Source organism: Tympanuchus pallidicinctus, unplaced genomic scaffold (assembly GCF_026119805.1).
Source record: "Tympanuchus pallidicinctus isolate F22 unplaced genomic scaffold, pur_lepc_1.0 scaffold46, whole genome shotgun sequence".
Lineage (NCBI taxonomy): Eukaryota > Metazoa > Chordata > Aves > Galliformes > Phasianidae > Tympanuchus > Tympanuchus pallidicinctus.
In genome coordinates this window covers 72,471-88,218 of record NW_026294765.1, presented here as the reverse complement: position 1 = coordinate 88,218, position 15,748 = coordinate 72,471, and the positions used below count along the sequence as shown (strand labels likewise).

The window sequence follows — 15,748 nt, the reverse complement described above, 5'->3', positions numbered from 1 at the left end:
TGGTCTTCACCTTGGGAACATTTCTCCGATAGCAGAGGAGACACACAGGAACATGCTCCTCACCTTAGGTGAGCTTGCCAGAAAATACGCCAGCTCTGGGAGACAAAAGCCATAGCTCTGTGCTACAAGCCGTGAGAGCCCAGCTGTGCAAAAGGCAGCGATGTCTGGAGGATGGGAGGGATGGATGGGATGTGCCTGTGCACAGGACAGAACCTGCATGTGTATTTTTGAACAGCATGCAGGAGTGGGTGCTGATCTTTAATTTCTTTATCCTTCCAACTCTGTAGGCTGCAAGCAGCAATGTTTGCCTTGGCAGCTTGCTCTCCCTCTGCCTCTTCAGGGTGTGTACTTCGTAGGGCTGCTGCCTTGCCTTGCTCTTAGTTCTCAGCCCCTTGAGCCAAATCTTGGATAGAATGAGCATCTGCACTCACCTCTGCAGTGAACGGGCACCTGTGCTGCTGCCTGCTCAGGGGCTCCCTGCTCTGCCCAAGGGTTCAAACCACAAAGACCACCTCAAACAAGTGAACATCAGCCCCCAAACAACGCTCAGACCCCACACTGCACCTCAGCTGCAATGCCTGTCCCGTTCACACAGAGAAACCACTTCACACATACTGCTCCACGTTGGCTTCACACAACTGCTTGGACAAAAGGGCAGAATGAGGTGCTGTGACCTCCAGCCCCTCTCAGGCCCCGTGCTCCCTCACACCACCACGTGCTGTGGATCCTGAGGCAGCCCACGTCCTGGCGGCGCAGGCACAGCCTGCCCACAGGGATGCTCTCCACTCACTGCTGTGTCTCTGCATTAATCCTGATGCCCAGCCATGTGAGTTACTGCTGCTGCATCTCAACCTCTGGTGCATTCCCAGAGTCTCTCTCTGCTCTAGTGCTGCTGCTGGCCGTAATTTTCCATTCCTGTGGCCCTGCATTCCCAAGCCCTCGCTGTATCCATGAGTTCTTTCCCTGCATTTTAGTGCCCCCACTGCTGCTCTCAAGCTGCCCATATTCCCAGCTTGGATCAATACCAATTTCTGCCACTTACTCGCCTACCTTTCAGCAGCCCTTCTTTGTTCTGCGTAGAAATAAAACAGGAACTGCATCTCGCCAGAAGAATTACTTTTTAAAAAATCCTCCCTCCCCTTCTCTCCCTCCATTCTTCTTTCCCTTCTTCAGGAGCAATTTTACGTAATTTGCAACTGTCTCCCTGCAAATGAAAAGCAACACAAAGCGCTTCTGCGAAACGCTGAAAAGCTGGCTGCTTTTCCCTCAAATTTCACTTAGCAAGAGGCTTTAACTTGGTGTGTGATCACTGTGCGTCATTAATAACCTCTCCAGTTCCTTTCAGAACTCAGCAAAGTGAAGGCACAATCACGAATCAAAGGCATGGGTTATTGAGATATAATATCATCTCACTGAGCCAGGGAGCAGCAAGGAGGTGAAATGCTGCTAGGCTGGCTGGCAGCTGAAGAGGACAATGGATTTAAGAAGGAGCACGAGAAATTGGTTTTCTCTCTGCATTTCAGATCCAAAGAATCTGCTTCTGCTCGGCCTCCACGGGCTGCTTGTCTTTCCTCAAACCTCGCAGACCTGACCTCTCTGTTCTAGGAAGCTCCATCATTCCTTTCCCAAGGGAGAATCCAAGCACTTGTTAATTCCAGACTGGACCGGCAGCGGTTCTGATGACAACACAGGTGTTCTGTACCTCTGAACACGAGCTGCAGGCAACGCAGTGCACAGCTGACAGCCTCCTTGCTTTGCACCCCGACTGCACCAACGCCTGGGAAAAGGGAGCGAACTGAAAATCTGGCTGCTTTCAGAAAAAGATGCTGAACCTCACTGTCCAAAACGCGCTATTTTGGGTTTAACACTTGGATTCCATTTAGCTGCCGCTTATTTAAAGATAAACAGACGAAATAAAAATCACAGCGCAAAGAGGATTTCATCCCCAGAAGAGAGAACTTGCCAGAAACACCATAAAAGCCAACAGAGACCACGGTGATTGCTGCTGATTTATGCAGAAAACCGACAGCAATCAGCAGCCATTTAAGAGCTCAGGACAGCCACGCTGCAGGCATGACACTGCTGGAGCAGCGTGGCAGCGTTCCTTGGGCTGGCAGCCCTCACATCCAAGCCACAGGGCACAGGTAGCACACGTGGGTGCAGAGCAAACCCAGAGATCAATGTGGGAAGAGAAGCAGCAGCCCTGCTCCAGATCACCTGCCAAGCTGCATGCTCACAGCACGAGGACCGAGAAGAAACCGGTTCACAGCACCTCCCTAAGCCTGCCATTAGCACACAGACCAAGAGAGCCATTTGTCTGAGATCAACCACCAGTCTGTGCTGCACTGAGACCAACAAAGGGAGAACTTCTTTCCTGTGGCATCCCCAGCTGCTCTGCAACACAACAGCAAGAGCAGCACAGCCAACAAAGCCATGCTGTGTCCTGTTCCAGTCTCTGCTGCCTCTGAAGGTGCTGCCCCCTGCTCATGCAATTCAGATAAAAGTTTGTTACCCCACACCAACACCACGTGCTCTTAAACTTTCTGCCTGCCATTCTCTGATAAGACATGAAATGGGTAAAATGAACCAAAAAATGCAGACCACAGCCCACGTACTGAAATCCCAGAGCTGTGGTCCACTACGTTCCCTTCTCTGTCCTATGTTAGGGTCCTCACCATATTTTTGGTGAGAACTTTTTCCACAGTTCCTGAGATGTTCCAGCTGTGAATGCATGCAGAAGAAACGTCACAGCCTTGCTCCCACAGCAGGGAAACGATCACTTACCCAGCACTCCTGCCTGTGTCTAAGTTCCAGAATATTCTCTGTGACCAACTGGGATGGGTGATACTCCATGGAAACAGGCAACCCAGGTTAAGAAGAGGGGGCTGGAAGCTGCCTCAGGTCGAGCAGCCCATGTCCACGCTAAGATCAGCTCTGCCCAAATCAGAACAGAGGCCGTTTCGTTCTGGCAGTGACCACCTCTAAATGAATGAAGTGGTCAAATGACCTCCTGCCTTCTCGTTCACAGAAGGAATTCCCAAAAGAGGAATGCAGTGTGATAAAGCAATAAGCTGCCAGCCTGAAGATCGACAGCTCCACATACTGCACAGTTCATCTGTATCTTAATCCCGAAGCTTAATTACAGCACACTGCTCATTAACTGTCTCAAGATTCACATGTTTGGAAGCACTCCGCTAGCACACACTGCTTTTTCTTACACCTCCCTTAACAAAATAGATGATCACATTTAGATCATCACACCCCAAACGGACGCGCTTTGCATTGCTGCTTTAAGCACTGGCAGCACAAACACAGCAGACCATGCAGAAGATCCCCAATGCAGGCATGCAGCAAAACTGAGATGGCTTCGAACGCGCTGAGCCTCGCAGGAACAACCTGCCAGGGTGCTGCAACCCTGGGCAGGGCCGTGGCTGTGCCACACTGCTGTACCATGACTCATCACAGCTGCTCCTCCATCCTTCAGCTATTTCTTACAGTCTGCCTGCTCTGCCCGGGACCACTGCACACAGCAGATTACACAGAATTAACTCCAATGGCAGCTGAGAACCTGGCTGTCTGCACTCTGCCCCTCTGCTGTCCTCACATAACCTGAAACTGTAAAGATTCTATCAAGTGGCAATCGAGAGAGGCACATTTCCTGGCCCTCTGATGCCAGCCCACGGGAAAAGAGAGCACAGATACACAAACAGGAAAATACGTGTGTGTGTAAAGGTCTTCAGGGGAGCTGGGAGGGGAGCAGACTGGACCTGTATGGGTTAAAGAGGAAACATCATGGCTAAGAATTTCTAACCCTTCTCCAGAGTCCCCTGGTTTACATTAATTATCCTGCTGCCTTGAGCACTCAGGGCCTCCTGTGGGCTTCTGTCTACAAGTACCCAGCTCCTCCACCTACTCAACTACAAATGAATCTTTCCAGTGCGTTTGCTCAACCCTCTCAGCACAGCGAGGGAATTGCCCAGTCAAAGCCCTCACACTGCACAGAAGCAGGAATGGCACTGATTCTAAACTCCCAGCTCACCAGCAGGTCCCAAGGAAGCAGAGGCTTGCCTGCAATGAGGGACCTGACCCAAAACAGCTGACTGCTCAGGATCCCTACTGCACTTTGCTCTCTGCACAGATGTAAACTCAGCAGGTCTCACCTGAGGGACAAGCCACAGTTACTGCAGCAGAATTGGTTTCATCTATATAACTCATTGCTTTTCCAAACTATGGGACGTGCCAAGTAGGTTTCTTCCTCTGAGAAGCTGATGGAGATCAGCACAGATCCACCCAACAAAGTGCCCAGGCACCACAGTCTGCTGGAACTGGGAGCAGATGGACCAGCAAGTTCTGTGCTCTTGGAAGAAAAGGATCTGGTACCTTCTGTTGTGACTCCTGTCAGCTTCCCAGCATGGCTGCAGTGCAGGCCGAGGATACAAACGTCACCCCAAGAGCAGCACAGCTCCCTAATGACAGCAACACACAGCTGGAGGTGCCACATCCCACCACTGAGACCAAGGAACAGCACAGAAATAGGGATGGCTGGAGTTACGTGGGGCAGCCTTGGTAGGACAGACAAAGAGCAGCAGCTGGGCAAAGAGCGCTCCTCTTTCCCAGGCCACTTTTACAGCCCTGCTCCCTCCCCAGCAACCTCCTGCTCGCCAACCCGTGCACAGTGTGCTGGAACTTACCCCTGGCAAAGTCTTCTGTTCGTGCAGTGCTGTCTGGGCCTTGATAGCAGAGTCTCTGGCACAGTACGTGAGGAATGCACAACCTGCAGGGACACAGCAAGCATCAAGTTAAACGTGCAACTGCAGATGCACAGCAACACAGTATTTCTCTTTGGTAAGAGCAGGTGACCAAGGTACCTAAATACTGGCCTGTGCCAGCAGACCTGTGCTCCAACTGTCCTGCTAAAGATGGAGTGCCCAGGACAGCCCTTGTGTGAGACCTGACTTCTTCATTAGCAGAGGGAGAGTGGAAGGTTTGCTAATTAAAGGAGCAAATGTTATGAAATCTGGAGGTACTGCAGTCTCTAGGGAAAAAGGCAAAGAAATAACATTAAAGGCCCTGCAGGTCTCATCTGAGGTCTGTTCAGCCATGGCAAAGGGTCCCAGGGAATCGCATCAGTGTGAAATAGGTGTTGAGCAAAGTGAGAAACAACAGGAGAGCAAACAGCAGGGTAGCACTGCCTGTGGAGAAACAGCCCAAGCCACAAAGAACAGAAGGGTGCAGGAACCAATATGGCTATTGATAGAAAATAAAACAAGCCATGGACAAAGCAAAAGCAAAACCTGAGAAGCATCACGATCCAGCCCCATGGAGCCCTAGAAAGCCACAGCAGGACGGGTTTGGCTTCCTGTGCCACACTGCCACCCATGATGGGGGAAACGGGGAACAGCAAAGCACAACGCACTCTGCAAGCACTGACCGAGGAAGGGAGATGTAAAGCATAAGGAAAAGGCCAGATCCTGACGTTCTCAGCCAAAGTCTGACCCAACATCTTAGCCTAAAACTGGAATCGGGGATGAGGGGAAGAATTGTGGTCCCTCCAGGAAGAAAAGGGATCATCTCTGGATGCTCTGATGCTCAGAACGATCACACGAAACTAACCAAAGGAAGAAAAATTGGCTGATTATCAAGAAACATGTCCTGGCAGAGGGAAATTTATTAGACTGTGGAATGATCTCCCCGGGGAAGTGCCTGGAGCTCTGTCACTTGAGTTGTTTCAGATGAGGCTGGAGAACAGACTCAGACGTGTGTGACTCCCTCACTCATCCCCCTCCTCTTCCCAGCAGCATTTCCCATCCTCAGCAGAAGCAAGACGCGTCCCTTCGGCCTGGCGCTGAATGCCAACGTGCCCAGAGCTGTGCTGGGCTCGCAGATGCATCGGTGCAGCCCAACCAAAGCCTCATCTTCTGCCTCCAAAACCACTTCAGAGCCCCATGGATCCAATGGGGGGCACAGGACGAAGCCTGCATGGAGCTCTCAGAATGTTTTCAGGCCATGTGGAAGCCAGCTGCTCAAGACAATCCCAACCCATGGCAGCAGATTATGCTATTCTTCCATCCCGGCTCCCAGAAATTGCTGCAGCTGAGCAAATCATAGCCATCCTTACAGCTCTTGCTAGAAAAAACAACAACAACACAAAGCCACCACCCTCCATGAATAGCACACATACAGGACTGGATGCCTCTAACAGAGAATTAAAGCTCCTTACTGCACACGTTGGATACCAAGAATGCTGCACCGAGGCCAGATGTGGGATCCACAGCTTATTTAACAAGCACAGCAGGGACAGGAAACATGCAGGTAGCAAAGGCAGCCGGCCTCACTTTGGGGGAGATGCACCCCTTTGCTTTCTCTCATCCCTTTGCTTTCTCTCACCCCTCAAAAGCACTCATGTAACCACAGAGCCCATTTCTGACACGCACAGATTCAAAGTTCCAAACCCAGATGCTTTCCTGCCCGCTTCCACCCACTGCAATGGTCTGCTGCTCTGCAGAGCTGGGACAAATCACACAACGTCTATACTGAGATCATCAGTCTGCATTAACCTCAAACAAAAGCCTGCTCATCAACCTGTTGTACCTGAGAAGCTCACGTTTGCTTCTAAGCAGCAGAAATGCAGGAGGCTGCAAAGAGCAAGGAGTAAAGAAGGTCAGCTGCAACCTTTGGACAACACGACTGCTGTCCCCCCACAGCCAGATGAGCTGGAGATGGGATGCAGAAGTCAAAGCCCTGGTCAGAAATGCAGGAAGGGGTTTTCCAGAAGCACTAATGGAAATGTCAATGGAAAGAAATACTTGGGGGAAAACATCCTTCTCTCTGAAGAGACATCATCTCTTGCTACTCCTGAGGATGCAGCCAGTAAGCAGAGCACCAGTGAAGCTTGCAGAAGTACCAGAAGCTCGTGGAAGCAGAAAGAGATTCCACACTGTGACAGGACCTTGCTTACCATGGCTTTGGTAAGCAGGTTTGGTAAGCAGGTTTAGGGTTCCTCCTAAAACTCTGAGCCTTACAGAGACTCCCAGAAAAGAAGACGAGAGCAGAGTGCTTCTCTCCCCATTAATCCCCTCAGCAGTGAGAAAGCAACCACAGGGGTGCAGAGGGGCCCACGTCTCTCTCGTTTTGCATTTCCTGCTTTAGCTAACAGCAGACACAGGATCACAGAATCGCAAGGTTGGAAACGACCTGCAACAACCACCCTCCCATTTCTATCAGCACCACAAGCTACTAAACCATATCTTGTAGCTCCTCATCCAGGTGCCTCTTGAACACTGCCAGGGACGGCGACTCCACCACCTCCCTGGGCAGCCATTGCAGTGCCTGACCATGGATTCAGGTGAGTGGCAGCAGGCTTATGGCATTCTGGACACTTCCAGCACCCACAGCGTTGTGCCTGCTGAGATGGTGCTGAAGAGCCCTGGGGCTCTCAGGAAACCAAACGCCGTCCAACTGAAAACCCCAGCACAGGTTGTCCACAGGGATGGGGAATGATGGCACACTGCTACTGCACACAGACCTCACAGGAGGCCAACTCTGTCCTCCAGAGAGAGCATTTATTGATGGCACTGCTTTGCTTTGCCACCCTCTGGCACCTGCTCTCCTTCAGCTCCCCTGTGCGTGTGACCATGAGTAATTAGTTCATTAAACCTTGCAAAAAGATAAACAGGAGGGGAGGACGGACTTGACCAGTCATTGGCTTTCAGAGGCCAGTCTGCAGCACAGGAAGACAGCAAGAGCAGCCAGGGGGCAGGAATTCAGGGAGGCTGGGCATTGAAACAAACAGGACGGTGAAGTTAGCAGGAAACCCCCTCCACAGGTTGCATGGATATACGCCTACCTGCTGTCTGAAACTGAAACTAATTCCTGTCCCACGAATTGCAGCTTCACCTTGGGACCACGCGTGGTCTCACACCTCCCGGCGCTGGATGCCCCCTCAGTGGACAGAACTCGCATTTTCGTCACGTTTTGGCTTTGCTTCTAAGAGGCAATGGGCTGCACGGCCCTTGGCTCACTGCAGGGGTGGCTGCACAGCTTGTGCGAGTGCTGCTCTCTGAGAACCACGCGTAGGCTGAGCTGCGTCAAACTGCTACCTGCCCATCCACCTCCCACTGCCTGCAGGAGGGTTTCCAGCTCCCTGCAAGCAGAACCCAGCCTTGTTCCACTTGCAAGACGCTGCAGCGAGAAGAAGACACGCCGTGCCTGATTCTACCTGCAAACCACACGTGGACTGTGGGATTTCAATCCCTTCAGATCCTGAATGTTACTCCAGACATCGGCAGCCGAAGGCCTTGAGTAAGAAAAGGCTGTCAGTTTGCAGAAGAGAGGGCCTGCCAGATTCAACTTCCCATTTAAAATCCTGTCAAACACTACAGCAGGGGAAGCACGGAGTCAGCAGGCTGCTTATCTTCAAGCCTACAGAAGCTGAGTCAAAACTCAGCTGCCGGTGAGGCACAGGAGGATGAGGCTGTTGTTGCCCTTTGGAAAAGTCACTCACCTGTCTCCAGATGCCCCATGAGAGGGGCTGCTCTTGCGATGCCATTCCCCAGCAGCTGAGCTCCGTATCTCACAGTACAGCTTCCCTGCTTCCTCTCCAATGGACGTTGCTAGGAAATCCATCTATGAGAGCACTCCTTGCTTTATGCCCAATCCTGGAAACTGGGGACAGCATTTTCTTCTCCATTCTCCCTGCTCAGAGCCCTGTGACCCATTCCAAGAGCCTGCTCTAATAAACAGCTCCCTGCTCTTTCTGTAAAGACATTAGCATTAAGGAAAACACCGCCATTAACATGCAAATGTACCTGTGATTAACACAAATAGAAACACTGCCTCATAAATAATATCAGGGAATTGGAACAGTACCAACTGCCAGTAGCCAGGTTACTGAGACCATAAATAAACAGGCTCTACCAAAACCGTGTGGTAACTGAGCTCATGTCTCCATCCGCCTCCTCTACCTCCACCAAATTCCCCAGCTCTCAGCACAGGTGAAGAACAGCCCCCAGGGTTTGGTTCTTGGACTCCACAGCCCAACTCCCAGCTTACTGCCCCTGGCTGGGCACAAAGAGCACCTTATTTTTCCACCTTTCCGTCCACCCTGGAAGCAGAAGGAGCTGCTCGGCTCCTGGTGTCAAGGTGCAAAGGGCTGCAAGAAAAGCTGATGGTCTTTGCCAGCAGTGCTGGCCTCTCAGATGAGTGCTTCTCCTCATTTTGGAGAAGGAAAAAGCAGATGGAAGATGCCTGCGAGCCGTCAGTTGGATCTGGGAACACGGGGAGAGAAAATACTTCAACCTACCAAGGATGATGATGGTTTCTGTACGGTGCAGGGATTGGTGCACAGGATCTGCCAAAGCCTTCCACGGCCCTGGGGAAGCAAAGCCCTGCCTGGTGCCACTGCCAACACCCTGCTGGTAACACAGGGAGCAGAGCAGCTCCTGCACCAACACAGCCAGACCCAGTGGGATGGGAGGGGAACACTGGGACCAGGGACGCCTAGATTACGTATTTGATTTCTTCACTCCCTTATCTAATAGAATCTCTAGAATCTGGCTCCAGAAGCATAAATAACCACAGACCACACAGTCCATATTCAGTAAGCCAACTGCAAGGAAATGTGCCTTCACCTCATGCCTTGGGTCCATTCTCCTCCCTCCAGCCTTGAAAGCTCACTGCTTACCATCAGATGGTCACAGGTTTGGGCTCCCCGTGCACACACACACAAACCCATCTTGGTTCTAAGTCACATTTACACCTTCAGCTAAATCCAAGCCAGCCCAACTCTGTTAGGCTTCAATGAGGAACTTTTCTATTTTTCCACCGGGGTTAAATTAGACCTTTTGCTTGGAAATAAACTTCTCTTTCCGCATCCCTTCCCCTCTCTGTTCAGTCCAGAAGCACTGGGCTTGCTGGCTTTTTTAAGTGTTCTCCACAAGAAGAAACCAAAGGCATCAGGGCTGGATGCGACTCACACTCCTTCCATCACAAAGCATCTCAGCTCCGAGGGCTGAGCTCTGACAGCTTTAAGGGTACTTACTGTGGGTTCCCTGCAGGTTCCATCTGAGCGTGCCAGGGAGTGGTGCTGAGATCACTACATCAAACGGCACAGCAAATGGGCTCTGTGCATTCCCACTCAGTGCCTGAGCGGTGGTGATTGTAAGATCCTAAACACCTGCTAAGAGTGAGCTGGAACGGCTCCACAGAGGGAGCTGACATGCAGAACACGACGGCTATTCAAAACACGGCTTTCAAACACAACAACTGTAGCTAAACAAGCCCCCCCGAACTTTCTTTTTTTTTTTTTTTTTGCATCTACTGAAGGTCTTTCGGCGATCCGGCACTCCAGAAGGCCCCTCTCATCTCTCCTAAAGGCCGCGGTAAACAGCACACCGACCGCTAATATTCTTTGTTACGCAGACTTTACCGTGGCACTGCTGTATCGCAGCCAGGGACGGCTGAGAGCACAGGGAAAAACGCTGCTCTGTACCGCGGGATTCCCGACCCCTCGCCTCCGGCCGCGACCTGCCCACCACGGGCCGTGACCCGCACACGGCCAGCCGCACACCGGCCCTTTGTCACAGCACCGGCCCGGCTCCCAGCGGGGGCAGCCGCGGAGCCGCAGCGCGACCCGGTGTGGCCCATCTCTCGGCGCCGACCCCATCCCCGCCCCTCGGCGGCGGTTCGGGGGTGCCGACCCTCACCTGAGGTGGGGGGGAGGAAGGGAGGAAGCGGAACATAATGGGGGGGTCGGCTGCGGAACGCGGTGGTCGCGCGTGGGGTGGCCCCGCAGGACCCACGAGGAGCCGCCCCCGCCAGCAGGCCGTGCCCCGCCGCGTGCCGGGGGACCCCTCACCCTTGTGCATGCCGGTGTAGCGGTCCTTGAGCACGGTGAGCTCGTAGATCTTGCCGAACTGCTCGAAGAGCGGCTTGAGGTCCTTCTCCTCCAGGTTGCGCGGGATCTGCCCCACGAAGAGCTTGATGGCATCCAGGTCCTTCATGCTGTCGGGCTGCGCGGGGGGCTCCGCGCCGCCGCTGCTGCTCATGGGGGAGGCTCGGCGCGGCGGCGGGGGCTGCGGCGCGGGCGGGAGCGGCGGCGGCTGCGGCTGCCTCCTCGCCTCGCCCTCGCGGAGTCTGGCCATGCCCCGCGCCCGGCGCGGCTGCGGGCGGACGGGGGAGGCAGCGCGCCTGGGAACGGCCCCGCCGCCCGCGCCGCCGCCGCGCAGCCACAAAGGAGCGCGCTATGGCGCCCCCTGGCGGCGCACGGCGCTACGGAGGCGCTGCGGGGCGGCGGTGGGCGATGGCGCTCCGAGCGATGCTCGGGGAGGAAGCGGCGCGGCGCGGCTCCGTTCCGGCTGCGGATCCCGGCAGACCCCGCTCAGGCCGCGCCGGGTGAGGCGCAGCCATAGCGGAGCGGCTGCCGCCGCCCCCGAGCTCAGACCTGCCTCCCTATGTGACAACGGGGGCTGCCGTCCCAGCAGCTCCTCCGGCTGCGGTGGATGCTGTGAGGCAGCAGAGGAAAAGCAGCACGTTTTGGATGGCCTGGGCTGCTCCCATCTCTGCTACATCGGGGTGACACTGAAGCGCCAACCAGCCCCCAGTTCTGCCCCTCGAGAAGCAGCTGCTTTCATAAGATTGGCCTCTGCTTCCCCTCAGCTCTGCTCCCGACTGGGCATCGTGGATGGAAATGGCTGCTTTACAACCTTCCATCTGATTCCCCAGGGCTGGGACAGAACCACCGAGCCTTCCCAGCACCACGGGTTCATGCCTTTGGCACACACAGGAGCACCCAGCAAGCCTTCATAACCAGCAGAGCTTTTCTGCCAAGGAAGCAGGAGAGGGGCTTGGACAGCAGTAATTGCAGCCCTGCCCACACACAAAGCTTCATCTTTGTACTGAGGAACGGCCATCAGGACAGACAGCCCTGCACTCGCTGTCGGATGACCCGAGGTGAGCAGCAGCACAACCTCTTCACAGTCACACGCAGCCAAGAGCTCTCAGCCCAAGGACTGCTTCACTTCCAAGAGCAGCGCGAGCAGCCCGGCTGTGTGACACAGCACAGCAGCACACCCAGGCTCTCAGCGGCCAGAGGGCCGCGGCACTTTGCTGTGTGAGCACAGGACGAGGGGGAAGGCAGCAGTCACTGAGCTGCCCACCCTCACACCCCTGAGCCCTTCACTCAGTTGAGATGGTTTGATGGTTTTCCCCCCCTCACGCCCTCCTGCTATCCCTACTGGAAGTGACGGCAGCTCGGAACTCAGCCTTTAGGAAAGCCTACTTTCCATTCACAGCTCCGCCCCACATCCTGCACTCAGCCCCGCGCTGTCACAGCCCAGCACCTCTACAGAACAACGGCTCCAGTACCTCCTACTCCACCAAGGTGTTGCAAGTGTCACAGGGATATATTTAAGAGCAGGAAGCACTTGGATACTATGGAAACCAGGGCAAGGAGAGAACCCAAAATAGACAGAAGACGCAGGCTGCTGCAAAGTCTGTTGAAGTCTTGCTGAGGAGGGCTGTGCTTGCTGCAGCTGATCCTGGAGTGTGAAGCATTTGGAGCCCAAGCAGAAAATACCCTCTCTCTCTATTCTTCCCATAGCTTGCCATCTTAGGCTTTTAATTTCCCTCTTTAATAAGCCTCCAAAGTTCCTTTGAATGATTGCCATTCTTCCTCCCCACAGCCTGGAGCAGGCTGCTGTCTGACTGCTTCTACACAGGAGTATTGGGAATGTGTGAGAACAAACAGGACAGAGCACTCCTGAAAGGAGAACTGCAACCTGCAGACACCTGAAACTAGGAGCTGAAGTGCAGTATTTCACAGGCTGGCAACTCTTTGTAATGCCAATGCATTTATTGTGTGTGTTCACCCTCTACAAACCAACCATTCTCTGAAGTGTAACAGCTTCCTTCACTCCATGAATAAAAAAAAATAAAATGAAAGGAATCCCAACAACGCAGAGAATACTTGAAATACCCAGAACGGCAAGTGGAAAAGATAGAAAAGACGATGGCTTGAGGTATACAAGCCATCTCACTCAGCACTCAACCAAGTGGAGGACAGAAAAGATGCAGAGCAGCCAAAGCTGCAGACTGGCAGCCGTGCCCCCTGGAAAGCCAGGCTGCAGCTGTGTCCTCCCAAGCACTCAGAGCTGCTCGGCTCCCTCGCTCGCATGGATCTCGTGTCTCCCTGAGACCAGGAGGGCTGAAATCCTTACACCGGCTCGAGTCCCACGTGCTCATTACAAGTGTCAGAGACATTTCCATTTTCATTACCACCACCTCTGTGCAGAAAAGCCCGCGTGGCCAAGGAAAAGCGCCAGGTGAGATTTCTTGGCCCCATCGTTCTCAGCTCACTCCAGGGGAACCAAACAGATTGAAGACGTCCAACATCCTCCATCTCAGAATTTCTTGACTGCAGCATCAATCTCAGGAATTATCTCCTTCAGCTGGTTCCACTGTTCTGCAGACAGAGCAATGCCTGGAAACAGCAGAAAGGGCGTTGGGAGCAAGCAGTCAGCATCAAGCTGCATCCCACAGCAGCTCCTTCGAAAGAGTTACAGAAGGAAAAGGTGCAGCCTGAGCCCAGAAAAGAAACAGGGGCAGCCTGCTGAGCACAGCAATTGTGTCAGTGCTTCAGCATCCATATCAGCAAGTACTCAGTGCTATCACAAAAGCACTGTGTGAGAACAGGAGATCAAGCTGCCTTTCAAGGAGTTCTGCAACCTCTTGTAGTCTGTTCCTTGGGAAAATTCCCACCTCCGTGAGCTGGAAAGAGATTTTAGGAAAGCCTTGCTGTACCCAGCAGTTAGAGAACCGTCCTTTCCACCACCCAAAGGAAATGCCAGCTCTAGCTCTATTTAGAAAAGCTGCTGCTAACAAGAAACCACGACTATAGCTTAAACTCTAGAAAAGAGCTGGCTTTTTATTTTTAAGACCAGTAGAGATAAAGTCTTCATTTCCCTTCCCTCTCCTTTAGGAAACAAATACAGTCATGGAATTGCAGAGTGGGGTCCAGCTAAACGTTATCAACTTGTTCCTTATGGCTTTGTTAAAGAATGAGGGCTGAGCTTTATTAATTTCTCTAGATAAAAATCAGGGGCCAACAACTCCTGAGAAAAAACAGCAGAGGCATTAATTAAATGAAAAACATTTCCTCCTGATTTCTATTCTAGCTAACAGATGTTCTGTTTTCGGTTGCAAGTGTGCTTTTTCCAGCCTGGAAGGTGCCCACAATGCTCCTTTCCCTCTCCACCCCAACGGGCACAGAAAGGTTTCATTGCTCTGCTCCCAACTTCCAGGGTAAGCAATACCCTCTGAGTAATTTATAGCAGTCTCTTCCTTGAAGGAAATTAATTTCTGCAAGGAAAACCGTGCTTAGTGGTTATGGAGCAAACCAAGCTCAAAGAAATTCATCTGCCTTAACACAAAAATCAATAGGAAGAATCAAAACATTCCTCAATTTGTCTCACAGGAGCTGCATCTTTGGTGAGCCCTACAGCATGCCTGGCAGGAGAGAAGAGCAACGTAACGGTCTGGGGCCTGTGAACCTCAAGGCAAGCTGGCAAGTCATTGTTAAAGTCTCAAAGCAAAAGGTCTAAGCTGAATAGTGACCCATCAGTGAAAAACCAAAGGCAGGCTGGGAGAGCCCAGCACAGCCTGCAGACACCACCCAGAGAAGCCAGCAGTACCTTTTCTCCCCGGTTTCATGTCCCCCTCCTTATCCGTGTAGAACTCCCTGATGTCCACCAGCACCTTCCCCTTGAAGCAGGACACTCGGACGTAGCGCAGCTTCCCAATCTGCAGGAACACAGAGCCAGCATTGAGCTCTGCTCCACAATGAGCTGCTCTGCAGCCCACGGGGTTGCTCACAACACCAGAGGAGCAGCAGGGGAGCAGCAGGCATCCTAAGAAGCCAATTCAGCTACAGAAGAGGCGAAGGGGAGACCTGTGCCAAGAAAGGAAGGTATGAAGAGGAGCACGAAGAGGAAGGGGGCTGTGCCCTCCATACCTGGAACATGCCCTCTTCTTCACTGTCCCGTCCCTGGCGCTTTGCTGCCACTCTCGAAGGCTTGGCCTCCATTTTGGGCCGTTTCTCTGACTTCGAAGGCATTTCTTTCTTCCTTTTCTAGAGAGAGAGGGATCACCATTTTCAACAGCATGGTCTAAAAGCTGCAGGCCTCTCCCTGAGCCTTCAGTGCCTGTGCTCACTAACAGCATCCACTGCTCACAGGGCTCACAGGGCTCACAGGGCTCACAGGGCTCACAGGGCTCACAGGGCTCACAGGGCTCACAGGGCTCCCCCACCTCCTACAGGGCAACTTTCACTCCGAAAAACCATAGCTAACAGACACGTCCTGGCAACCCCAGCGCAGAGGTTACCTTTCCCTTCTCTTCCTCTTCTTCCTCCGAGCTGCTCCCCGGGCCGCTCGCCACCGCCAGCTCCTCGGCCTTCGGCATCCTGAGAGATGTGACGAGAGCCACAGCCACGACCCGCCCGCCTTCTCGAGGCGCCAAACCCCGCCCCCATCCCGCCTCTCCACCAATCGCGCGGCTCCTCTGCTCCTCCAGCCAATCCCCTGGCTCCCTTGCTCTTCCCGCCAATCTCGCGGCTGGAGGCGCGAAGCCTGAGGGAAGCTGAGGGCTGTGAGGCGAGCGGGGCTGCGCTCCCACCGAATAAATGGGGACACGCACTGCTGGCCGTGCCAGGTCCCATCTCAGACTGTAAACCCAGCCCTTTCCTATCCAACTA

General features: G+C 53.3%; 1 protein-coding gene across 5 annotated transcripts in view; it reads right to left on the bottom strand.

Moving 5' to 3' along the window:
- The window catches only part of CELF5 (CUGBP Elav-like family member 5), a 34,726-nt gene extending 19,226 nt beyond the window's left edge, over nucleotides 1-15,500 (bottom strand). For 2 of the 5 annotated variants that reach the window (XM_052702635.1, XM_052702634.1), the window contains exons 1-2: nucleotides 10,856-11,101; nucleotides 4,692-4,774 (exon numbers count right to left, since the gene is read on the bottom strand). In XM_052702635.1, the coding sequence (XP_052558595.1) occupies nucleotides 4,692-4,774; nucleotides 10,856-11,045 (273 nt within the window). In that variant the 5' untranslated portion in view covers nucleotides 11,046-11,101. Of the gene's footprint in view, nucleotides 1-4,691; nucleotides 4,775-10,855; nucleotides 11,106-14,687; nucleotides 14,797-15,007; nucleotides 15,125-15,378 lie in introns of those variants that run through there. The other 3 variants (XM_052702636.1, XR_008210923.1, XM_052702633.1) reach the window with 3 other exon arrangements.
- Nucleotides 15,501-15,748: the final 248 nt, after the last annotated feature.